This window comes from Beta vulgaris, chromosome 8, assembly GCF_026745355.1.
Source record: "Beta vulgaris subsp. vulgaris cultivar EL10 chromosome 8, EL10.2, whole genome shotgun sequence".
NCBI lineage: Eukaryota > Viridiplantae > Streptophyta > Magnoliopsida > Caryophyllales > Amaranthaceae > Beta > Beta vulgaris.
The window spans coordinates 9873222-9899669 of record NC_079209.1 but is presented as its reverse complement, the minus strand read 5'-3'; the positions used below and the strand labels follow the sequence as shown (position 1 = coordinate 9899669).

The window sequence follows — 26448 nt, the reverse complement described above, 5'->3', positions numbered from 1 at the left end:
CTACGATAAGATCTGGATCATTTTGCTAAAATCGGATCATAAGATCGTACGATCCGAATTGCGATTCTAACGAAAATGTAAAAGGTGATTATGTGAAAAAAGGTCACTATGTCACATTGATGGTTTTGGTCCACGCTAATATTAGTGTGGATCAGGTCCACGCAAGATTAATTTTAGTAGCTAATATAAAAATGCTAAACACAATTAATGTAAAAATGCTAAACACATAGTAATAATAAGTTATAGTAATTTTTTCTATTCTCTATCAATTCCAAAATTTTCTTATTGCATATCTTTATTTTGCTCGTTTACAAATGACACTTTTTTTATATATAAAAAGTATTCCTATTGAAAAGTGATATGGCTATATAATCTAATTCCCCTCAAAAAAAAAAATCTAATTTATTTAATGCTAGCAAAGAAATTAAATCACATCAGATCACATTCACATCTTTAGGAGGAAGAGGTAGTATTTAAGTGGAGTACCACCTTGAATTTCAAGGCATTGCATATGATTTCAAATCCTCATTCCAACAATATATTGGGACAATTTTTTTTGGATTATTTAAACTTGTACCAAGCCTTTAAGCTAATCTTCGAATTACTTATTTTTCCTAAGGCTCCGTTTGGTAGGGCGTAAAACATTTTTCAGTGTAAAATGATTTTCATGGAAAACAATTTACAATGGAAAACACACTTCCAAAATTAGTTTTCCGTTGTTTGGTTCGATGTAAGAAAAATGATGAAATGAAAAGAAAATGAAAAGGAAAGTAAGGAGGTAGTGAGAAGAGTGTACAAGAAATAGAAAGAAAATAGTTTTCCCTTCATTTTGAAAGGAAAATGGTTTTCCATCATTGCGAGAGTAATTTTACCCCAAGGGAAAATGGTTTTACACTCTTTTGCCAACCAAACAATGTAAAACTAAAAATAGAGGAAAACAGTTTTCCGAGAAAACGTTCTACGCCATACCAAACGGAGCCTAATTAAAAAAAAACATTCACATAAATCACATCCTTCCAAATCACACCATATCACTCAAAACCTGAAAGGTTCATAGAAATTGATAAACTAGCCTTAGTACTCAGTAGTCAGTAACTGGTCGCTTGTCCTGGTTTTCTCTATCTCTTCCGGTCTTCTTCCATTTATGTTCTTTCTCAGTCTTCTAAATTCAAAACCATTTTCCAAATTCTCCCCCTCTTTATTTGACAAACAAACTCTATAAAATGTAGTAGAAGTTTCAATCTTTCTTCTGTAAACTCATCTGTGAAAACGTCTTAATTCTGTTAACCAATTTTCTGCTCACCTAACCCATTCTCATCTACCCCTCCAACACTATACTTTTTTTCCCCTCTTCAAATTCGAACTTTCTTTTGATTCCCATTGCTAGTAAAATTTACCCCTCTTTTACCCAAAAAAGAGTAGATTGTCTAATCAAGTGGGTCCAATCCAATTTTTCTCTGTTTTCCCACATTTTTTTTTTCGACAATGTCGAAGTGGGTACCTCAAAACCCCACCAAAATCACTTCTAATCTTTCTGGGTATCCCAGTTTAATCCTGTAGATTGTAGTTTTTTAAGCAGAATTATGGCTCTAAAAGCTGATTCAATCATTTTTGGATGTGGGGTTTTCACATCTCCTGATTTGGGTACAAGGCCTTGTTTGGCTGGATTGAGTTTTAGGAAAGATCTTAAGAAATTAGGGAAATGGGAGTGTTGTTGTGGTGTTTTGGGACAAAGGGCAATCACACCTGTTGAAGATGAGAAGCCATTGAACCCTAGCACAACTGTTGAGCCTCAGTTTTCTGGGGTTCAGAGAACTGAGCACACTGGTTTTCATAGGGATCTAAATTCTCTTCCTAGTGAGTTTTTACTTATTCTTTGGATTACTTATTAATGTTGTTGATTATCAATGTATTTAGTTTCATCTCTATGATGGGTATTCATTGTTATTATGAATTCTGTGGTTGTGATTGAGAAGAACTGTTTCAGTTGAGATCTGGGTAGGATTCAAGATTGAAGCTTTTTTTGGTTCTTACACTATGATTGAATTGGATTTTGAAGCAATGTGTGCTATACTACTATATAGGAAGTTTTGTTTCAGAATTTTGGTGATAGTTTGCATGATGATCTTTTTCCTTGTATGTTTATCATATTGCATTTTATGTGATTGAAGGAATAATATCTTATTTTCTAGGATTTGTGTGCTTAATGTTAGAGATAAGGGGAGATATGGATTGATTTGGACTTGGGAACAAGGATCGAATTGTGTGTTCATCCAAGGGTTAGACCTTAGAAATGGCTTTTTAAGGAGTATCATTAGATTTTGGTATAATTAGTTGTCCATGTATGCTTTGTTTAGCAATGTGGGGCTGTGTGGCTGGTGTCTGTTTTAGGTTTTGAATTGGATACTTTTGCTTTGGGATGGATTTTGTTGCAAAAGCCACTTTATGTTTTAGTGCTAGTCTGCTAGAGGCTCCTTGCAATAGGCTATTGCCAATTTGCAAGCTTCCCTATTTCCTAGTACCTGTTGTTGTAAATTTCATATTTAAGGAAATCCTAACAAATTTGAGTGTTATATTACTTATGTCACTCGGGCTATTGCCAATTGCCATACGTCGTATATTGATCTTACTGGCTGATTTCTATTATTTTCAACTTGCCAAACTGGTAGTTTTTGAGTTGTAGAGGGTTTGTTAGGTACAGTCAAACAATTTAAACAGTTTCTCCACCCCTAGAAGATAACAAGTAGTAATGAAAAATGAATAAAAACTTATGTACTTGGTGGTGAAGTTCACCATTATGGACATTTTGAAATTCCATATAAAATCAAAATTTATCATTGTTCCTAAGCGAGCCACTAAATGATTTTGTTTAGTATTCCACATAGCTGGAAAGAATTAAATATTGTCCTATTAAAATAATTTTCCAGCTATATCACCAAAGATAATGATTTTCTTCCAATTTTGGTATGTTCTCTTCAACTTATTTTTCTAGAACTTTTTTGAACCTTTATTAATTTTTTTGAACTTTTTATTACTTTTCCGAACTTTTCAAAAATAGTTTCTGCTTTTTGTTAACTTCTACTTTTTCATTAATTTTTCTAAACATTTCTTATCATTTCAAAACTTTTCCGAAATAAGTTGAAAGAATAGAACCTAAGAAAGGTTAAAAGTTATGTTTCTTTAAAGTTGATATAGCATGATAGACCAGCTGAGGGAAACTTCACTGTTTGCATGTTGTGCCTTTTCTTGTGCTGAACTTCTGCCAAGACGTAAGTATGTTGGTTCTTACTTGAGCACCATAGTTGTAAATTTTTGGTCTACCTGAATATTTTTGATGACAATGATTTACTGGTTAAGTAGTCTACCATATCTCTACCATTATTCCTTTATTGACTGTTAAGCCTTGAGGTACATTCGGATGTATCAGACTGGCGATTTTGAAAGATGTAACTTATTCTTATCTAGAACATATCAATTATTATGCTACGAGATTGTCTCCCCTGCACATTAGTGGCTTAACTCATTTAGCTTATGCAATTATCAAAAACAAAAAACTCTTTTAGCTTATGTTGTAATATATTCTTACCGGGTAACATATCATCTGCTGCAGAACCATTGTCCGCCTCTGATCTCTCTTTGTCTCGCAATGGTGGCTCAAAAGTCCGGGTTGCTTATCAAGTAAATCCTTTTCTGTTATATTTGTATTACTAGGGTGAAATGTTCACTATCTGCTAATATATGTATTTTAATCCATAGGGTGTGCCAGGATCATATAGTGAGGATGCTGCTTTGAAAGCATATCCAAATTGTGAGACTGTTCCTTGTGACGGATTTGAAGCTGCTTTCAAGGTCCAACTCGTGTGTGTTGCACTTTTATGGTCTTCCAGATGCATTGTTAACGCTTGCCACATTCTTTTTCTTATTTTTTCTGCAGGCAGTTGAACTATGGTTAGTGGATAGAGCAGTTATACCTATTGAGAATTCTGTGGCTGGTAGTATCCACCGGAATTATGATTTACTCCTCCGGCATAGGCTGCATATAGTGGGCGAGGTTCAGTTAGATGTTAACCATTGTCTGATGGGTGTACCTGGGATCAGAAAAGAGGACCTTAAGCGTGTATTAAGTCATCCCCAGGTGCATAGTTTCTCTCTTTCTCCACAGCTAGCCTAGCATGGAACAAAAACGGCAGAAATGATGCTTTTGCTACTATTTTACAAGTCTGTGCTAAATTTTGCCCAGGGCATCATTAGTAATACATTCTTCAATCAGTTCATGTCCTTTCTTGCAGGCACTTGATCAGTGTGAAAAGAAACTTAGCAGTTTGGGTCTTACAAGAATCAATACCGATGACACAGCTGGTGCTGCACAGGTGGTACTCAAGCTTTAATGGACTTCGTACTGATATAAGGCTGAAGGTGTTCTAATGCTCATTTTGCATCTTCTGACCCAGATTGTAGCTTCGGAGTGTGATAGAGAAACAGGGGCAGTGGCTAGTGCTCGTGCTGCAGCTATATACGGCCTTAATATTATTGAAGAAAGAATTCAGGTGAATTCCCCCTCCCCCCACTAAGGTACATAGTGAACATGTTCAAAGCATCTGACAATGTTCAACCCATAGATGTCAGCTATTAGCAGTGTTGTTTACTGTAGATTCATAGGCGGTGGTCTTCTGTCAATGTGTGAGTTATTGGATCTTGTTACTGCACTTTGCACTTTGTGTTTATCTTTTTTTTGTTATTGGGACAGCATGATGTTGCACTTTACTCTAGAATTCTTGTAGAATGGACCAATTTTTTTTGGGTAACTGAACTAATATTATTACCAAAATAGAAAAGTTATTTCAGAGGAGTAACCACAGCCTTAATCTACCAACTCTTACAGTCCAAGTTTTGCTTTCTAATAATCGTTTGCTAGAACTTAAACACTAATGATGCTGAATAAAGGATGGTTTTAAGTGTAAGCTGAATGTTGGAGTGCATTTACAATCCCCAAGTTGCAACATCAATCATGAACGTCTTACTTGTCAATAAACCTGATTTATATAAGTTTAGTCTGTTGCTGCAAGTGGTGTATATTTACCTTGCATGTCAAATGATATGTATGCTGCTTCGTCTATATTTGATTCATTGTTATTGTAAACTTGGTATCTTGTGACCATATATGATAGATATCCATAGTTTTCGGTTTGATGGTTCACCTTGCAGGATGATGAAGATAATATTACCCGTTTTATGATACTGGCCAGAGAGCCCATTATTCCAGGGACAGATAGGCCTTATAAGGTACACATTCATTTCAATCTAACTCAGACTGAGAAATTTTATTTCTCTGTGTGTTATGTAGTAATTTAGACTGAAGAAAGAATATAGAAGTAACTCACAGTCTCACACTGTCTTTGCTGAATCTTCCTAGTTGGTTTGTTCCTCTTCTTTTTTAATTTGTGGTCTTTGAAGCCAAAACCATTAGTCATGAATATGAATCGTGATCCTAAAAAAGTATATGAATTGTGACCATAAAAAAATCAACTAGGAAGATTTACAAAAGTAATACTCTTTATTCTCTTGTGACGGTTATGTTTGCTTCAGACTAGCATCGTTTTCTCTTTGGAAGAAGGTCCTGGTGTACTTTTCAAGGCTTTGGCAGCATTTGCCCTTCGTGATATTAATTTAACAAAGGTAGGCCTAGATAAGATTTTGGCTGTGCTATCTAATCAATATAGTTCATTGTTTACTTAGCTTATCTATCTTCATGGGTGTTTAGATTGAGAGCAGACCACAAAGGAAGCGCCCACTTCGCATTGTAGATGACTCAAATAAAGGAAGTCCTAAGTAAGTGCAAAATCTAGATGCTATTGCAAGTCACACTTCTTTGCTTGATGGCCAATATTGTCATGTTACAGTATTTAGAACGTTAATAACTGTTATGATTTTAAACAGATCAATTGATTAGTTGGATGTTAAGAAATCTTAACCCAATAATTGACCTTCCGAGTTTATATCAATTCTACCCCCCTCATTACCTATGGTGAACAGAGAAATTGCTGTTCACTAGCAAATAACATGTGGAAATTGTCGTGGCTTCTCAATTTCTGTGTTTTTAGTGCAATGGAAATTTCCTACCAGAAGAAGTGTATAATAGTCAAGAGGGCAGTTATTGACTTCAGATTTTTTGGAGCTTGCTTTAATTTATTGTCATCAAACAGCTTATGCTATGAAGTGCTTTAGGTATATTGGTACTAGCTTTCTTTGCACCCGATGTGTGCGTGAATTATTTTGGCAATGATTCTTAAATTTCATTTAAATATAATATTGAAGGATGTAATTTGCAATCATTATTGGTTCTAATTAAATATCATGTGGTGCACATACAAAATATAAAAATTATTTGATGAAGAAGTTGTTTTCTCAGTATTTTTTATTGACTTGCTAATGGATGTTAATTGGAATTGTTATTGCATTTCAAAGTTTAGGTATAAATAAAATTTGATGTCTTTGGTTTTGTAATTGATTTGAAAATTGCTTTAGTTATATTTATTTATTATTCAATCATAAACTTTTTCTTTCACTACACATATTTTTATGACAGTTTATTTTAGTTACTTTGAATTTTCTTTGATATAGAAATTTTAAATTAGTAAGGGTTATGATTGAGGAAAATCTCAAAATGTTAATAGGTAATAATCTTTATTAAATTAAGGGTTAAAAAGTCTTTTTAAAGGGGACACCATAGCCCCCTTGGCTTATATAATAGAGATATAGAGTTAATGTTCGGATTCTGAATTGTTTCCATCCAAGCTTCTACAAAGCTTATTAAGTTCCTTGTAGGTGAGCATGCATTATATTTGTTCTTTCTATTGGTTTTGGTTTAGGGAGTTTTTCAGCCAAGAATTGGTTGAGGTCCTAAAGAATTCACACCTGTTAAAATCACTGTAGATGCAGAAGTTAGCATTCCCCTGCTAACCTTAGACATCTTGTTTTTGTGTGTGAGACGTTCACAGTTTAGCTTCTTCAATAATAATACTCCCTCCACCCCCTAATGAAGTTGATTTTTTACGAGAAGAAAAGTGGGTAAACTGACGTCACGAAAAATAATCTTAATGAAAAAGGAATATTAACTTTTTTGTAGGACATCCTTTTAGAGGATGATAATTTCATAAGGGGATGGACGACAACATAAGTAAAAGTACATTTATACATCAAAGTCTGACCTTAATATTCACTCTTATCAATTGTTGGGCATTAACCCTTGTTTAAGTGAGATACTAAAAGTAAAAGAGGAGTAACAAAGGCATTTTATCCAAACTAAAGATGTGTGCATCCCTGGCAGTCCTCGACGTACTATACTGGCCTGGCCATGAGCCTCTGGGAAACAGCAACAAAGTCCTTAAACACTACTTGCCTAATCTCCTTAGAGAATGTCCTTCAGGCATTCTTGAGCAGTCCTCTATATGAGCTCTTGAATGTTTTTTTATGAGTCATTCTTTTGACTGTCTGATTATTGTGGCAGATACTTTGATTACCTTTTCTACATTGACTTTCAAACATCGATGGCAGCTCCTGAAGCCCAATTTGCTTTGGGACATCTACAGGTAAGTTATTGTCACAAGTTGTGATTATATCTACACTGTTTGGCCATGTTATTCCTGCTTATGTTCCTTTGAAACCCAATTTATATGTATTAGTTATCCTCGAGTAAGATAATGACATTTAAGTAACTAAAGGAAGATATTATAATCTATTGACTCATGAGTCACGTCCTTATTTTATGTGCTAAACTTGAATAATAGATACCCTGAAACTTAGGGTATAGCTAATTAAGTAATGCATTGGAAAGTAGTAAAAATAATTTAGCAGCAAAGTATGTGACAAGGAAGGGGGGGGGGGGGGGGAAGGAAGTGGTAAACAAAAAAGAAGCGGCAGAAAAATGCATACACTGGATAGTACTCCAACAATATAGATTTAGTGGTTATATGATTAGGGGAAAATAAGGAAAAGAAAAAAAAAAAAAAAAGAGTGGTAAAGCATAACATACGGATGGTGGACAGAAGATATAGGAAACGAAAAGAGAGAAGCAAATTTCAAACACCGATCCAACCGAGTTGCAACTAATAGAACAGCCAACTGAGCTACCTACAATACTCTGCTAAGTCTTGAACATTTAATAATTTAAACCTGAATTAGGGGGGAAGGCCCGGATAGGCCACCCCCCTTGGGTCTGCCAGTCTGTCACTGATAGTAGTAACTAGGAGGGGTGACTTAGGGTGCGTTTTATTCACAAAAGCTTATCAAAAGTTAACTTATTACACCTGATTGGACCTGACGTGCCCTTATTTCACCTTATGTTTACACCTGATTGACCTTGACCAGTCATGAATTTTTTTAAATAGGGTATAAAAAGTGACTTGTAGTCATTAACTAGCCAGATTGTGGGGCGACTTTTGGTGAAAATTAGGGTGACATATCTTGTCTCATGGCATGAGAACGACTTCATTCTTTTGCTATTCATGATTTTGCAGCAAACACGGATGGACTGCTCTATGTATATACTTTAAATTTTATGGCTATCTCTGAGATGGGAGAAAGAATTTGTCGATCTCCGGGACTTTTCTACTAAAAACCCCCTTCTCAATCTGGAAAACCCCAAAATGTCCATGTATCAATCTATGTGAAGAATCTAAAATTTACCCTTTGAGAATGGATTTTTTTGTTTCTGGGCTCTGCTTTGAGATGGGTTTATCATTCCTCCCTCCAGACCTTCTCTTAAAGGCGAATGCTTGCAGTTGAATGTTATTAACTTTTGCAAACAATTTCTCATGTTGGTCGGAAAGTTGATGTCTGCCGTATATTCAAATCTGAGGCCTCCTTTCCTGTTGCAGGAGTTTGCTGGCTTTCTTCGAGTCCTTGGTAGTTATCCCATGGAAGGCCAATAAAGAACCTCATTGATCATTCATGCGAGCTAGATAAAGCTCGCAAATTCATTTTTCACCCGGTACATATGTTTCACCTCTTTCTTGAAGCCTAGCAGGAGAATCTTCTGAGCAAGTCTCAGACTCGGACCATTTCTTACAGCTGAAACAAGCTTTATTTATTTTTTCCTTGTATTCACTCCATTCTTTTTATTGCTACAGAAATACAATATAAATCTCTTGTTAAAAGGGTAATAATCTGTCTTTTATGTTTTTGGAGAAAAAAGGTTCGCTAGCTGCTGATAGTGAAGTTCAATGGGGGAGGCAAGATTATCACAACATGCGATAGTGTTGCAGTCTTTCTTTTGATAGTCATTGAGCTACAACTGTACATTATTAGTTGATGATCACAATTATAAAAGGATTTTTTTTTTCCTCATGCTGGGTATCATAATTATTGTGAATGAAATTAGAAATCTTTTCTTTTGCTATGAGAAACCAGATATATATTTTTTTTCTCATGATGGAAGCTTTTTTTTGTCAATAGCTGGAGAAATTGCCAGCTTTTGTAGTCCTTTGACCTTAATGTTTTGCTAAAGTAGATGTAATTTCAATATGTGGTGAACATGAGGTGTTTCAAAGAGCTAAGCTCAAGCCTAGGCTATCTTGATGCTTCGAGAGTGAGGGATAGCTTAATAGTTAGAGCTTCCCTTTCGGTTCTAGGAGGCATTGGGATTGATTTTCACCCTTGGCCAGTTAGAATCCCCTTTGTCCTCCGTAACTTGTCAAGGTTTCTCCTTATTATAAAAAATAAAAAAAATCTTGGCCTGGTTTCAAGTGACTCAAACTCGAGCCTTGCTTCAGAGGGCTATGCAACTTGTTATGTAATGCGAGCTCAAGCTCATCGAGCCAAACAACAGGGCGGGTAGAAAAACTACTTTGGTGCTGAGAACAGGGAGGGTAGAAAAATTATCTAATACGGGGAGAGTATTGCTTTTCCATGAATTATGAAGTTGAGAGTTTTGATTTTAATTAGGAAAATTGCTTGTAAGTACTTTTCTTATGTCGACTTTTTACAACTATTATCAAAAGCTATATCAAATTTCACTAATGAATTTCGGCTAAAGTTTTGCCAAGCATGGGACACTTTCATATTCTTACTCATATCCCATTAGTTCTTCCCTTTTCCCTCCCGATATGCATATGCTCTATAAAAATTGGAACAACGTGAAAAGTTCCTGATTTTAACAGTAGGGTTATACCCATAACCCAAGATCCAACAATATGAAGCACTTGCTCATGACAGTTAAAGATGACGCATGGCTAGGCCTGGACAAAGCACAGCACAACGTGATCCTACGTATGCCAGGTCGCGTTATTTGATAGGAATGCAAGACATGACACGAGGCATGAACTTCGACACAAAAAGGCACAAATAGAACATTATAATTTGGCAATAATTGTAGTTGCGAAAATATGATACTTAACCTCAAGTTATTTGCAAATGACAGGAAACAGCCAAGGTTGACTACTCAATCTCAGACTTGAAGATAAGAGATTAGCTCAAACGATGATACATTTATTTATACAAGCCAGTCATCCATAGACGTAACTACTTGGAACTTGATATCAGTCATTTCAACTCCTTGAGAAAATCTTCATTGTCCACCAGAACCTGCAAATTTGCAATTCAAGAGATGTCAGAGATAAAACTTCATAACCTAGTGACCTCGCAAATGGCTCGGTTCATGTTATCAAACATGATAGAGGCAGCTAAGAAGCAAAGCAGTTAGGCGATTAATTACACCGCATACTAATCCCTCCATCACAGTAATCAGTTAATAGTTACCCAGAAGGGGTGCTCCGAGTCTAAGATAACATTCTACTTTTGGAAAGTCTTTTTTTCTTTACTCTCTCAAAAAGTTGCACCCAGGATCCCACACCTATCCACCTACTTTTTCTCCCCCCTCAGTCTCATGCCCCGATGTTAGCCTACAATAGGGATGGATGGTGTGGAATTTAAGAATTGCCATTCACCCACCAAGAAGAACAAAATCAATTGCCCCAGGCAATTCATGATCAAAACTAAAACTAAAACCGTAAGAAATCATCCCAACTATTTGAACAAAAGAGTGGAATAGTACCATCAAGTTCGCTTCAACAAACATGTCATAAAGGGCAATGAAAATTCTCAATACACAACTTGATGCACATTTTTCTGGCGTATTTCACGCAGCAGATAATAAACTCTTCACACTCAATATAGAGCTAGAAGCCAAATATGAAAACTTTACGAAGTAGTTGACTATGTCCATAAAGCGCACAAGTCTAACCCAAGCATGGAAACAGGGAAGTTATAGAATAAGTGATATGAAACAAGTTACTTTGAGACTTGAGAGCTTGGACAGTTTTCCATAAAATTGACTAAATATGCAACACAAGCATACATTAGGCATCATTCTTTTTACTGGGAAAACCCTTATCAAACTTATATAAACTTTAGTTCTCAATTGAACTTAAGTGGCCCTTATCAACATTCATCATTCCTTAAAGCATTTTTTTAAGACGAAACAACAACTTAACCGCATCTTTTATCCATCTCATGAAATGGGAAGACGATGAAATTAAAAAGAGGCGAGGAGAGGTTACAATAATTGGGTGTTTGGGTTCACAATAAGAAGGAAACACTCGTAAGTGTGAGGCTGAGGAGGTTAACATAAAGTGTTACCATAAGTTGAGGATGATAATTGGGTGGAAAAAGTTAACCACAAGGAACCCAAGCCATTACCCCCACCCCTCATAATGCCAAACAACATGTAACGGAGATGGTGACTTGTTTACGTTTCCAGAACTTAAAATGACATACCGAAGATGCTGTAAGTTAGATTACAGAAACAGAACAAGCACACTCACAGTTTTCCAGCCATCAGGGTCCAGAAAAGAGACTATCTTCGTGTTGAGTCCAGGAATAGGACCAGGTTGTCGAGTAATCTTTCCTCCAAGCTCTTCATTAACCAATTTGACTACCTCAGCACTTTTGTAGACATCATCAGTACCAATGGCAACCTATTTAGATATTAGATTTAGAAAATCAGTAAAATGATAGGATCATGGAGAAGATAAAAGACGTGTAATTTTACAGTTACCTGCGCATAGGCATTTCCTTTTGTATACTCAGTGACACCATAATTGTAAGTCAACTCCAGCACAGTTGTCTCCTCTTCGGGGGCATAGCCCATCATAGCTATGGTATACTTCATTAGTAGGAAAAATTCAGTGTACATTAGTCAAAAGCTCAACTAGAGTTCACAATTAAAACGACTATAGCTGCTTTAGAGATTTCAGCAAGAAAAGCTTAGTATACCTTTTGTTCAGGTCTATCAGTTTTCTTTACTACCTTCATTCCCAAAGCCTGCAAAATTGAGAAAGAATAGTGTATATTGAATTGGTAGGTAAAGACATAGGTTTGCATTGTTTGAAAACCGAAGTACAAGAATTTCCTCTCTCAATTGAGCCAAGATAAAAGGTCACTGCTGACATATACATATCTAAATATGTATGTGACAACTTGTGTCTGCAACACTGCCAATGGCAACAGCATGATCACAAATTCCTTTTTTATGGTGCTGTAGCATGTAACGCTCCTAACTCAACTAAGAATCCTATCCACCCCACCCAACCTTCTCTTCCCTCGCATGGAGGTGAAGCAAAAATGGAATAGTTACATGTTGGACAGGAGGGAGGGGTTTAGACATCGATTATGATAGCCTTAAATCAAATCTTTACGATGTCAACAATTCATGAAAACACTGTCGAGCCGGGGGGAGGTGACTTCCAGTACCTTTTCATAGAACTTGATAGAGCGCTCCAAATCACCAACACGAAGCATAACTTGGCATAGTGGTTCAGGAGTTGAAGCTCTCTGGATTATCTCAAACAGGTAGCCAGTAGGATCCTTCACGAAAGCAATCACAGTTGATCCTCCTTTCACTGGGCCAGGTTCTCTAGTGACGATACCACCCTTGGCTCGGATGTCTTCAACCATTTTGTAAACCTGAAAGAAAAGAAGGTTAAAGATCAAGTTGTAGAACTCATTTGGATCCTTCACATACACAAATGTCGCTTACATCTGGTGTAGCAATCGCAAAATGTCCAAACCCTGTCCCAATATCATATTGGTCCACCCCATAGTCTGTAGGTCAATAGACAAAAAGAAAATGTCAGTACAAAGAAGAGGGATTTAAAGTGTATGAGCTTTCCTCTAGCATGCATGGTTGCCATCAAGCAAAGTTGACCAATCTGAAGAAGATAATGCCTGATGAGATTCAATATTAACTCACCTCCTCCCAACTAGCCCAGAAATAGAGACTATAAGATCACAATAATCGAAGCATGCAATATATAACAACCTACTGTTACGTAGTTTACTCACTGTATGTTAACTCTACAACAAACTGCGACTCCTCTGGGCCAAACCCAAGAAATGCGTTAGAATATTTCTCCTCGGGAACATCACGTTTCCTTAGCAGCTTCATTCCAAAACATTCTGTGTAGAACCTGACATGTATATAAAGCAAAGAGAAGATGAGATATAAACTACTTGGGATGCTTGGATTACAAACAAAAACCACTTGCAGACTGCAACAACTTACTGAATGGTACGATCAAGATCCCCAACACGGTACACAACATGCAAAAGTCTTCGCTTATCTTTCTTTGGGAATTCTAACAACTCAGAATTATATGCAGCAACTTCCCCCTCGGCCATCTTCAAATTGTTGCACCTTAACTGTTCCAAGGAAAAAAAAAATCAAACAAAACTAAGTGGCAGAGATGAATGCCTAAAAAGCTAAAATTACGTCAACCTAGATCAAGAGTCAAGACCAATGTTTCTCATCATTATTAACATTAATATACAACTCCAGAGAAAGGACGATTCCAAGACATATCTTTAGAACTCTGCTACAAATTAACATAGCTTGGACACCATTAATGGAAGAAATTAAGGAAGAGAGAGAAGATTTGATTCATAAAGTGAAATTACAGCAGTATAAAGGATAGTTACAAGCTTTCTAGAGGCTTGTTCTCTCCCATTGAACTCTTAAAAGCTCACCCAATATTCTTATCAATACTCAACATGCTAATCCCTTCCTAATGTTCTTTTATTTATAGTATTACTCCTATAACTAACTCACTTATCTTTCTCCTCAAGATATCACTAGTTGCACTACCTAATATTCCCCTCCTACTAATACTGATTCATAGCAAACTCATATCCGGAAAAGAAAAAGTCGTCCTTCCCCTTCCACAAGAATAACTATAGAGATTTACATTTTACCGTTTTTCTTCATTGGGGAAGGGTGATATTGACAAAACGAACAAAGAAACAGAAAAATGATGGTTGCAAGACAGATATTAGTTCCAAAGAAATCCAACTGGGTATATCATTGTATTCTTCCATTACCCTCAACAAATATATCATAGTATTTCAGGACAAACTTTTGCATGCTTAAGTTACATTTTTGCCAATATGCCAATGAAATGAATATGATCTATTTCTCATATGAACACTCAACAAATTAAAGAACAACAATGATTACAGTAAAACATATGAAAGACAACTGCATATCAACTAACAACAAAAGGAGAAAATTAAAAGAGAAAAAAGAAAACCATGTGGATTCACCCAAAAGTAAAGCTACATTAGCACCAATGACACAAAACTGTGTGAATAGACTAGACAACTATTTAGAGACTAATTGAACATTAGCAACCGATACACCCAAATGGCCAAATCACAATTATAAAGAATGGAACCATCCAGTACTTAAAGGCTTGAACAACAAGACTGACTCATACCTAGAAGAATCATCATCAATGACACAACAATCCGGCATTTATCTCAACATTCACCTAGATCTCAGGTGGTCAAGAAGTATGCAATGCTACCCCTAAATAGTGGAGATCAGTAGAAAAATATTTAGAGACCCACTTATTGAAACATCAAGCCAGAGCCAAAACAAATACTACAAGTCTACAATCCAACAAAACAAAAACCCACATATTTTGAACCAACATCATCTTTCCAAGCAAAAATCCCACAACTAAGCTTATATTATCGTTGACGGGTGACCGGAGGTCGAGAAGTATGCAACCTCACCCCCAATAAAGTGAGAGTAGTAGTGATCATCCCCAAGCCCCCCCCCCCCCCCCCTTATGTTTGTTACAAGAAAACGCAATCCTATATTCGTTACAGAAAGAATTTATGTTTTTACAAAAGAAAAACATAGGGTATCTAATGTCATATTGTCATTGGACATTTCTCTTCTTCCTTTCCCCTTGAATCTAAGGAAGCTTAATATCTATGTAATTTTGCAATGTTTAATATGAACATAAACACATACACATACTGACATACACATACACATACACATCCAAATGCAAGATTGAATATTTTTCTTTCTGTTTGTCTATATTTCATATTTGAACTTAGAACAGCTATCATTTTCATTCAACAGCTAAACCCAGAACCCTAAAAGAAAAAGCAAATTAAACCCAGAACACATTTGTAGAAATGGTGTTACAAATTACCAAAGATGGTTTTTTTTCACAAAAAGTATATACGCGGATTTGAAGAATTTGACACAAAATACAAGCTTTAAAATGTGAGAGGAGAGAGAAGAGTACCTTAGGGAGTCAGTGTGTGATGATCTGAAGTAAAAAAGAGGAATATTATGATCAGAATTCAGATGAATGCTGCTTTCAGAGATTTTATAGAGATTTCTACAACATACTTGGTGGCTAAAACCCTTTCAACGTCACTGCCTGTGAGACTCTCTTTATGACAGACAAGTGTTTGGTGACTTGGTGTACATTTTTATGATAGATCAATGGTCTAAGATTTATCCGTCACCAAAGTGTGATATTATTGTAATTCAATTTTCAGAAAAGAACGGGTGTGTGTTTGTTTTTGCACAAATTCTTATACTTCATGCGTTCAGTTTTAAATGAAATATTGCGTGAAATGACATTATTCATTGATCAATTTTAATTTCAATTTATTATCATTATATAAAGAAAAATATAATCAAGTGGGATCTTATTAGATATTCTCAATGCATACTATCAAATTATTATTTTAAAATTTTTTTTACGTGTGCACAGCTAAAAACAGAACGGAAGAAGTACTACCTCCTTTTCATATTATTTGCAACGATTTGACATAAAATGTGAGTAGAAATGTCTAATCGTTGCAAATAATATTAAACGGAGGTAGTATAAGAGTTGTTCTCAAATTAATACTCGTTTAGTCTCATAATATAGTGTCTTTTGCTTTTTGCACAGTCTTTAAGATATACCTTTGACTTTCCATATCTTCAATTTCATAATAATAAAAGATATAAAAAGTTGATACACATTAAGGCGAACGGAACAAGATCCTATATGGATTTTTTTTCGTATATATTAATGACAATATTTGATCAAAGATTTTAAAATTTGACCTTAAAACGAAAGAAACAAGTACCATATTATGGAACGGATTGAATAGTAAGATTAAACATTAATTTGATAAAAAAGAAAAGAAAAATCAGTTCATCAAAGATGAAAGATGTACTTAGCTCATAGTACAATAACTTTAACATTTGGAATTGTTCAAAAATAAGAAACTGAAGAGAGATATAGAATGGAAAAATGGTTCTACATGATAGGAAGAGATTAAGAGCCAATATATTCCAAATAAGGTAAATAAACAAATGTTACGGTTATTCTTGATTGTTGAATGTACATATTGGAATTTTTTTCTTGAATAATCTAAAAGTGGGTTTTAATTTCCAAAATATGCCCCAAAAAAAAAAAGAAAATCTCTGCGTACCGTCCACGTAGGACGGCACGCGAGAATTTTTTTTTTAAACTTAAGTAAAACCGCTACTTGAAGTAGCGGTTTTTTTTTTTTTGTGTGTTGTGTAAACCCCAACTCCAAAGTTTGATATGTGCTTGCAATATTTTGGCCAGGTAAATCGCTACTCAGAGTAGCGGTTTATATTGAAGTAGCGGTTTTCGTGGGCAAAAAAAAAAAAATCAGCTTCTCGCGTGCCGTCCTATATGGACGGTACGCAGGGAATTTTTTTTTTGGGTATATTTTGAGAATTAAAACCCACTTTTGCATTATTGAAGGAAAAATTCGTATATATTGTCCATATTTAGTGCATGTTAAACTTATTGCGAAACAAATGGAGCATATAATTTTAAATAAATTCTACATACAAATGATTAAAAGTTAAGCAAAGTACGTAAAAAATAATGGTCTAAAAAACAAAGTTTGATGAATCCATGCAACAAGCGAACAAGAGGCAGATTGTTTGTTTTGAGCAAGGACTAGTCTGTTTAGACCAATGTTTGTCTGTTTTTTCATATTTCTACAACTGAAGTCTCTTTCGCCGAATTGACATAAATGAATTGGAAATAAAATGATTTATTTATTTATTTTCAGTTTTTTTTTTTTGAAAGGATTTATGTTAAGCTCCTTTTAAATTAAATGGATAATGGACTAGCTTTTATTGTGATCGACTAACAAAACCAACAAAAATTATTAAAAGATCGCGGTCTAATTTTAATATAAAAGTAGACCTACTCACTAAATGAATTAAAGTACTCACCGAAAGAAATTATCCTAATCACTATTGAGCTAATTCTCTTTTTAATATCGGGTTAACCAATTGCTTAATTTTAGGCGGTTTCTTACCCGACAAACTCTAAAACCAAACAAGGAAAATGTTTTTGTTATTTTCTAATGCTTTCATTTCTTCTATATTGCTATTTGCTACTAATTATCAATATGAATCAACTTCAGGATACTATTCTATGTCCTAGCTTGCATCAATTTATGCTCCTCAGAGCTTACAAGTATGTTTTTGCCTTACCAATTAAGTAAGATTTGTAATTTGAACTCTTCAGATTGCAGTATTAAACTGCTGAGTTAAGCAAATAAATGGGACCTGAAATATTACTTTTTTCACCGTTTGAAATCTATATTTTTTTTCCTCACCAATTGGGACCTAGAATGAGTTTTGATAAGGAAAATGTTAATTGAGGTTAACTATGGGACATAGTAGTTGTTGATTTTGTGGTTCGGTAACCCAAAAACATAATTGATTGCTTCTCCCAAAAAGAAAAAAATGCCACTTCTCTGCTTTCATTCACGAAATCCATCATCTCAAAAAAAAAAGTTCACGAACTCCATTGAAGGTCCTTCAAGCTCATTTTTTTTTATCAAAAACACATCAATCACCAAAGTATATATTATAGTCATCTATCTTTGCTTATCATCATGAAATTATGTTGTTTTAGTTTGTGGGTTATAGTTTTTTTTTTTTTTTTATTAGGAAATTAAGTTAGCCCAAGAGCTAACCCCTACAAGGCTACTAGCCTGTAGAAAACACCAACACATTGGCTGGTAAGGCATGCATAACATGCTAAGGAAATACCCCAGCATAATGCTGGGAGTAAGGATCGAACCCCTAACCTCAAAGGCCAAGAGGGAGTTGTTTCTGCCTAGAAACTAGTCAAAAGAGTAATATGCTTAAGGTGAGAGTCAAATCCCGAGTTAGGTTAGAATCCCGAGTCTCGTAGTCTCCAATCCTGCAAAACAAGGAAAAACTGGCCCGGGGGTGTTTCCGGGAAAGCCCCTCCGACGCTCAAGTCAGTTGAGATTGAGGTAGAGAGAGAAAATAATCCAGTCTAGAGAGAGAGGCTCTGGTTTTGTTAGGTGAGAATTGAATACCTGTTCATTGATGGGATTGTCGGTATTTATAGTTGTTGGGGATTTCCCAGACAGGAAACCCTTTTTGGGAGCCTCCCAATACCTAGGGGAGCCACCACCTTTTTAAGGTAATTGACTTTTTGTTCCCTAAAGCTGGTGAATCCTCCTTGATATGAGAGGACTAGGCTTTGGGTGAAATGCCTTTTAATATTTTATTGGGCCAGACTAGGGGCCCAAACAATTAGCCCCGCGCCAAATAATCGTAAATGAACTCTTGCTTCAAAATGCGGTTGGTTGGCGAATTTTTCGGAACTTGCTCTCGGTCCGGGAACCCGACTCGAGTTCTCCCACTTGTAGGGGATTTTTTGAGGGGAATTACCAGACCCCGAGAGGAGCTTCTGCTGATGGCCCAACATTGACCCCGACCCGAGGACATCGTGACATCTCGCCACACCGCTTGCTGGAGTCCCGAGTGGGATTTTGGGTTATAGCGTGGAACAGGGGTGTCAACCCCGTCCCGAAAGCGCCCTAATGACCCCGAGTATAGATTGCGGGAGTCCCGAATGGGATTTTAGTTGTTTTGCGGAAAAAGGGCGTTGCCACCGACCCGAGAGCACCATCATAACCCGAGTGTGGTATGCTGAAATCCCGAGTGGGGGAGGCGTCCAGCCACAAGCGCGTCATCCCAACTCGGGCATGCCACGGCATCTCGAGGGAAGTCCTTAGGTGGGGGCCCCGAGTGGGGGAGGTGTTTACTTGCATAATTCCGACCCCGGGACAGGAGGGCACCCAAGGATCTCATGCTATCCCAAGTTGGTCTGGGATGGACTTAGGCCATTATTTGGCTAAGTGTGAGAGTCCCTTGGATTGACCAAGTAGGGGTTCCCAACTCGGGGGCTAATGAGCCTCCGTATGCGATCCCGAGTTGGTGATGATGGAACTTAGCTCATTATTTGGCTAAACATTGAGAGCCCCTTGGATTGACCAAGTAGGGGTACCCAACTCGGGGGCCAATAGGCCTTCCCATGTAATCCCGAGTTGGTTATGATGGAACTTAACTCATTATTTGGCTAAGTATTGGGAGCCCTTTGGATTGACCAAGTAGGGGTACCCAACTCGGGGGCCAATAGGCCTTCCCATGTAATCCCGAGTTGGTTGTGATGGAACTTAGCTCATTATTTGGCTAAGTATTGAGAGCCCCTTGGATTGACCAAGTAGGGGTACCCAACTCGGGGCCAATAGGCCTTCCCATGTAATCCCGAGTTGGTTATGATGGAACTTAGCTCATTATTTGGCTAAGTATTGAGAGCCCCTTGGATTGACCAAGTAGTGGTACCCAACTCGAGGGCCAATAGGCCTTCCCATGTAACCCCGAGTTGGTTGTGATGGAACTTAGCTCATTATTTGGCTAAGTATTGAGAGCCCCTTGGATTTACCAAGTAGGGGTACCCAACTCGGGGGCCAATAGGCCTTCCCATGTTATCCCGAGTTGGTTATGATGGAACTTAGCTCATTATTTGGCTAAGTATTGAGAGCCCCTTGGATTGACCAAGTTGGGGTACCCAACTCGGGGGCCAATAGGCCTTCCCATGTTATCCCGCGTTGGTTATGATGGAACTTAGCTCATTATTTCGCTAAGTATTGAGAGCCCCTTGGATTGACCAAGTAGGGGTACCCAACTCGGGGATGATTGGAGGGAGTCAAGGTTTTTGAGAGTAGGGTTGACCCTTGGAGGTTTGACCATTGACTTTCTGACTTTTGGCCATTTGGACTTTTGGGGGCCTGAATTTGAATTGGGCTTCTTCTTCAATTTTGGCCCAATCTTTTGAGGGCCCATTGAGGGTCCAGAGTTGTCGCGACGCGGAGGGGAGATTTGAGGTTATATATAGAGATGGAGAGAGAATTTGTCCGTATCCCAAATCATTTGCAATCACTTTCACTCTCTCTCTAGAATCTCTCTCTAGAATTTCTCTCTAGAATCTCTAGAATTTCGTCCGATCCCGAGTCCTCCTAGCGCGCGTCTCAGTTTCCGCTCCCGACTGTTTTTTGAGAAGGTACGCCCCCTCATGTCCCTTTCCTTTTCTTACTTCTTTGTTGTTAGGTGTTTAGGATGGATCCCGAATCGGATCCTAGTGAGTCTTCTTTTTCTCCCATTAGACTTTCTGAGGAAATACGGAGGGTAGATGGATTCTTGGTTAGTACTCGGGTTCCCTGTGAGGACCCTTCCACCATTCCCGAGGCCATTCCTCTTTCCACTCCATCGGATTCCCTAAGCGAGGAAGATGAAGGGGTTGTCCCGGGACCTTTTGATGTTTCCTTGGCCCATAAACCCTGTAGTTCGAGTTATTTGGATAGGTTATTGTCGGACAAGGTGGTGACGGTTTCCGAAGAACCCGAAGATGAAGCCCCGACTACATCCGGACAAGAGGTCCCTTCCTTAGACCCCGAGGGCGGTCCTCATACTTTCTTTCCCGAGGCCGGCTTTATGACTTATATGGAGAGAAATGCGAAGTATATTGGGACTAAGTTTTGGATCCAAGACCCTTACTTTGTTGTGAGGGCCAAGAGTGCAGAGTCGGTATTGACTCCTCCTGCTGGGTATGTTTCAGTGTACCACCATAGCATGCAGATGGGCCTTAAGTTTCCCTTGCACCCATTTATCAAGGACCTACTAAATGGTTACCAGCTTACTCTGACCAACTTACTTCCAAACAGCTGGTTAACTATAAATGGATTCATTGCTGTTTGTGATCTTCTCGGGGTGGCCCCGAGTTTGCGCCTGTGGCACAATGTTTTTACATTGATGCTTGGCCCGGCTGAGCGCCACGGTCCGGGGTGGTTCCGTTTTCAGTGTCGCCCAGGTTATAAAGTGGTTCGTGATCCCCCTTCTAACCAAAAAGGATTCAGAAGAACCTTCTACCACGTCTATACCAGCGGCAATTGGGGGATCCCCATACTACCCCCCGAGGAAGGTCCCGGATTTAGGTTGAATCAGACGGTCCCTGAGATGTCTCGGGAGGAGGCGGTTGCTGGGATATACCTTTCTACTACCCCGAGAATACATTCGGGGGATTTGGCTTATGTGCCTTTGAATTGGTTGCCCACTCGCCATGATATCCGGAACGAGATGTTCCTGGCGGCTGTAGGCTTGAGCCGTAGCTGTGATAAGGGTAAACTCCTTATCCAAATGTGCAATTTATCTTGTTTATGCTAAATTTTGACATTTTGTTTGTTTCAGTTCTAGCCCGACACCGACTCGATCCTGTAATGGCCGAACGATTCATCAGTAGCCACGACTTGGCAGCTAAGCTCTTGGCGGAACTGGACGCAGAGACTATGGCTGTACCCCCGGCTCCCAAGGTGAATCTTAATTTCAGTTTAAGCCCAGCACCGAGTTGATTCTTCTGTTTTGCTAACTCCTTCTCATTTTCAGGTTACCGAGTCCAAGAGGGCTAAGAAGCCTCACGTCCGCTCCCGCAAGGTGAAGTCAAATGTGGAGAAGGCTCAAGCTACTGAAAAAGCAAAGGCGGAGATGGCTGCTAAGGCGCCTTCGCTCGTGGTCTCGAAGGCTTCCGATAAGGCCTCATCCGGGGTCTCCTCGGGAAGCAAGCGGAAGGCCCCGAGCTTTCCCGAGGACGCTCTGACAGGCTCTGAGGAGCCTCTCCAGAAGCGTACCCGAGTTGAGAAGTTTGGGATTGATACTCCCTTTACTTCTATCACTCCGGCACAGAAGATGGCCAGAGTGAGGTCTGCTCTTCACACCCTCTATACGGATGCCGATGATAAGGCTCTCTTGGACTTGGGTATGGGGGAGATTAATGCTTTGTACAAGTCCTGGCTCGAGGTAAGTACCTATCCCGACTCCTCTATCTTTCCGTTTCGGGTGTTTCTTAATGTTCCGCTTTATTTTGCAGACCTCCATTCGTATGACCTCTGTGATCAATCGTCGTTCCCAATTTGAGGAGGGCGTCGTGGAGCTGAAAGGGGAGATTGACACCCTTAAGAAGCAAATTCAGGAGAAGGAGGTTGAAGTTACTCGGCTCACTGACGAGTTGAACTCTCAGAAGGATACCTTCGAGCAAGCCTCCACTGCTGTTAAGGAACATAAGGGGCTGAAGGATAACCTGAAGGTGCTGACTGATGACCTCAATGTCGTTACCCTTGAGAGGAACACCCTTCAGGCGGAGCTGGACGAGTTACGTGTCAAGCTATCGGTCGCAGATAAGAAAGCCAAGCGCTCCGCGCACAAGCTAAAGAAGGCCTCCAAAGAGGCGAAGGCTGGGCAATTTGAGTTCTTGGAGGGATGGAAGAGGTCTCCCGAGGGTTTGGATTCCTTGGGACCGATGGCTTCTCGTTCCTACCGGATGGCGGTCAGGGAAACGAAGGAGCGGCTAAAGGGCATCCTAGTCGGTCCCGACTCCTCTTTGGATTGGTCGAGGGTCGAGGCTAGGGGTGTTCAATGTCGGATATCAGATCGGATCCGATCCGAAAATTCGGATATCCGAAAATTTCGGATCGGGGAAATTGTGATCCGAATCCGATCCGAAATTTTCGGATATTCGAACTTTTCGGATCGGATCACCTGATTTTCGGATCGGATATCGGGTTTTCGGATCGGGTCCGTTGAAATTTTTGAAAAATCCCGATCTGTATCCGATCCGAAAACACGAAATTTTTTCCGGACACCCGATCCGAAATATCCGAAATCTTAAAATTGGATCGGATATCCGAAATTTCGGATCGGATCGGCGGATTTTCGGATCGGATATTTCGGATCGGAAATTTTTGCACACCCCTAGTCGAGGCTGAGTTTGATGCTCGCATAGCCGAGGAGCAGCGAGTGAATGCCGAAAAGGCTGCAAAGAAGGATCCTCCCCAATCCTCTGCTTCCAAGGCGCCTCAGTCTTCCGTTTCAAAGGTTTCTGAGGACCCGACTGCTCTTCCTTCCACACCTCCCGAGGCTCCAACTCCAAACCCCGAGGTAGATGTTGAACCGGAGGATCTTCTGTCGGAGAGTTCCAATGACGAGGATGGTACCGGCAGTACCGATAGCTCCCCTACCAAGACTGCTGCTGTTTAGATTTATGTTTTGTTGCTTTTTCATTTGAACTTTGTTTTCCCTGCCCCGAGAGTTTTTTTATCGGGTATTATTTTGCGGTTTCTGAGAGTCTGTTCTTGAAACCTTTAGGCTGTAACTTTATTTTCTTATGAATGGAAGTATTTTCTTGATTCATCTTTTGCCTTTTCCCGTGTTATGCTATAAATATGTATCATTCGTTGCAATTATAAGATAATGTGTCAACTTTTCATTACTGTTGCAATAATACCGAGCTCTAATAAGGTATTGCTAATGTCCCCGAGTTGTAACGAATGATAAAACCGACGGCTCAACTGTGGCCAAGGCGGCTTTAGTCATGTTAACTCAAAAGGGGACTGGCGAATACCCCGAGTTGGCTTGCATTGTGGTTACAGAAATGGCTCAAGTGTGCCCATGTTACAAGGTAACTTAGATAAAATACTTCTTCAAATTGTCTGCATTCCAAGGTCGGGCAAGGGGGGTGCCTTCTGGTGACTCAAGTCGGTATGTCCTAGGCTTGACCTCGGCGACAACCTTGTAAGGTCCATCCCACTTTGGCCCGAGCTTGCCTTTGAGGTGGGTGAGGCCAGTGGCTTCCACCTTTCTCACCACCCAATCCCCGACTAGGATAGGACGAGCCCTGACCCTTTGATTGAACTGTCTCGCTACTCGTAGCTTGTTGTGAATGGATTTCAGCAGAGCATTGCCTCTTGTCTCGGGAAGTAAGTCGAGATTGACTGGTTTTTCTTCTTCATTCTGCTCATAATCGTAGAATGTCATTCTTGGGGATGGTATCCCGACTTCCACGGGAAGGACAGCATCGCTTCCATAAACCAGATTGAAGGGTGAATGGCCAGTTGCTTCTTTCACTGTTGTCCTTGCTGACCATAACACTCCCGGAAGGTCGTCAATCCAGCTTCCCTTAGCTCCTTCTAGAGACTTTTTTATCCCATTCAGCACAACTTTGTTTGCAGCCTCTGCTTGACCATTTGTCTGGGGTCGGGACACTGCTGAGAACCTTGTTCTAATGCCGAACCTGGAGCAGTATTCCCGAGTTGGCCCACTGTTAAATTGCCTTCCATTATCTGAGATGAGAGTCTTGGGAACCCCGAACCGGGTGATGGATTTTCTCCATATGAAGTTCTGCACTTGTTTGTCTGTTATGGAGGCCAGTGGTTCCGCCTCGACCCATTTTGTGAAATAGTCGATGGCTACCAAGAGAAACCTCCTTTGCCCCGAGGCTGCGGGAAAGGGACCTATGAGGTCCATTCCCCACTTGTCAAATGGAAAAACAGCTTGGATAGTGGTTAGTTGATTGGTCGGGGCCCGAGGTATATCTCCATGAAGTTGGCAATTAGGGCACTTCCTGACCAGGACCTCTGCATCATGTTTTAGGGTGGGCCAATAATACCCCTCCTTTAGGGCTTTCCCAGCTATTGTCCTGGCCCCCTGATGACTGCTGCAAGCCCCTTCATGGATCTCCCTTAAAATGTAATTCCCTTCAAATGGAGTGACGCATTTTAGCAACGGGTGCGTGTAAGACTTTTTGTACAAGTTGCCCTCATGCCAGAGAAACCACCCCGCCTTCTTTTTAAGGGCCTCAGCCTCCTTCTCATCTATGGGCAAGACCCCGTCCCGGAGATATCCTATGATCTCTGCCATCCAGGTGTCGGTGCGGTTCAAAGTATGCACTTCCAAAGAGTTGATGCTTGGTTGCTCAAGGACCTCCCAAATTATGCTGCGAGGGGCTAACCCATCAGCTGAGCTAGCCATACGGGCCAGGGCATCAGCCTGTTGGTTCTCGGACCGGGGAAAATGTTGGATTTTGAAGGAAGTCAGCTTCTGAATTAGTTGTCGGGTCTTGTTGAGGTACATCCTCATATTATCCTCCTTAGCTTCGTACTCCCCCGAGACTTGCCCTACTATTAGTTGGGAGTCGGATTTTGCCAAGATATTCTGAGCTCCCGCTGTGATACAAATCTGTAAGCCCAGGATCAGTGCTTCATACTCGACCTCGTTGTTGGAGGCGAGGAAGTTGAATTTCACAGCGTACTCCATCTTGTCCCCGACAGAGGGAATGATGACCAATCCAGCCCTGCTTCCTGACTTGGTTGCAGAACCATCTGCTTGTAATTCCCACGACTCCCTTACTTCGATATCCTCCGGTCGGGAGCAACATTCACTGATGAAATCCGCCAATGCATGTGCCTTGATCGCCCGGCGTGGCTCATACTCCAACCCGTAATCGGCCAGCTGGTCGGCCCACTCAGTCATTCTGGTTGAATGATTCCTGTTCTCAATTAACTTCCTGATAGATTGTCCGGTTAGGACGATGATCTGATGCGCTTGAAAATACGGCTTCAACTTCCTGCTTGCCATTACCAAGGCGAACACCATTTTCTCAGCCTCGCTGTACCTCGACTCTGCCCCTCGGTATGCATGGCTAATGAAATAGACGGGTTGTTGAGATGCTTCCCTTTCTGCAACTAACACTGCGCTGAGCGCATGCTCTGATACCGAGAGGTATATGTAAAGAGTCTCTCCCGGCAAGGGAGATATGAGTTTTGGCAGCGTTGCCAAGTGTTGCTTTAATTGTTGGAACGCTTCTTCAGCCTCCTTATCCCAATCAAATTCTTTTCTTTTTAGTGCCCTAAAAAAGAGTAAGCTTTTGTCGGCCGATCGGGATAGGAAGCGCCATAATGCTG

The 26448-nt window shown here is 39.5% G+C and overlaps 2 protein-coding genes across 2 annotated transcripts; one reads left to right on the top strand and one right to left on the bottom strand.

Annotated features, from left to right (window-relative positions):
• Nucleotides 1–1045: 1045 nt before the first annotated feature.
• Nucleotides 1046–9345, top strand: LOC104900981 (arogenate dehydratase/prephenate dehydratase 1, chloroplastic). Its single transcript, XM_010688522.4, has 11 exons — nucleotides 1046–1857; nucleotides 3611–3678; nucleotides 3757–3849; nucleotides 3935–4135; nucleotides 4290–4370; nucleotides 4452–4547; nucleotides 5206–5283; nucleotides 5587–5676; nucleotides 5762–5829; nucleotides 7508–7589; nucleotides 8877–9345. The coding sequence occupies exons 1-11, from the start codon at nucleotides 1584–1586 to the stop codon at nucleotides 8928–8930; spliced, it is 1185 nt and encodes a 394-aa protein (XP_010686824.1). The 5' UTR covers nucleotides 1046–1583; the 3' UTR covers nucleotides 8931–9345.
• A 989-nt stretch (nucleotides 9346–10334) lies between these two features.
• LOC104900980 (putative lactoylglutathione lyase) lies at nucleotides 10335–15752 on the bottom strand. Its single transcript, XM_010688521.4, has 9 exons — nucleotides 15594–15752; nucleotides 13559–13695; nucleotides 13339–13463; nucleotides 13034–13098; nucleotides 12748–12960; nucleotides 12271–12318; nucleotides 12053–12160; nucleotides 11820–11972; nucleotides 10335–10581 (listed from the first exon to the last, which is right to left on the bottom strand). The coding sequence occupies exons 2-9, from the start codon at nucleotides 13672–13674 to the stop codon at nucleotides 10540–10542; spliced, it is 870 nt and encodes a 289-aa protein (XP_010686823.1). The 5' UTR covers nucleotides 13675–13695; nucleotides 15594–15752; the 3' UTR covers nucleotides 10335–10539.
• Nucleotides 15753–26448: the final 10696 nt, after the last annotated feature.

What these genes read in the sequence shown, in the direction of transcription:
- LOC104900981 (XM_010688522.4), top strand. Translation starts at nt 1,584, where the DNA reads ATGGCTCTAAAAGCTGATTCAATCATTTTTGGATGTGGGGTTTTCACA. An exon ending in TTATTGAAGAAAGAATTCAG is followed by an intron (nt 4,548 to 5,205) that starts GTGAATTCCCCC and finishes TTCACCTTGCAG; the next exon opens with GATGATGAAGATAATATTAC. An exon ending in GTGATATTAATTTAACAAAG is followed by an intron (nt 5,677 to 5,761) that starts GTAGGCCTAGAT and finishes ATGGGTGTTTAG; the next exon opens with ATTGAGAGCAGACCACAAAG.
- LOC104900980 (XM_010688521.4), bottom strand. Translation starts at nt 13,674, where the DNA reads ATGGCCGAGGGGGAAGTTGCTGCATATAATTCTGAGTTGTTAGAATTC. An exon ending in CTGATAGACCTGAACAAAAG is followed by an intron (nt 12,161 to 12,270) that starts GTATACTAAGCT and finishes CTACTAATGAAG; the next exon opens with TATACCATAGCTATGATGGG. An exon ending in ACCCTGATGGCTGGAAAACT is followed by an intron (nt 10,582 to 11,819) that starts GTGAGTGTGCTT and finishes GCAAATTTGCAG; the next exon opens with GTTCTGGTGGACAATGAAGA.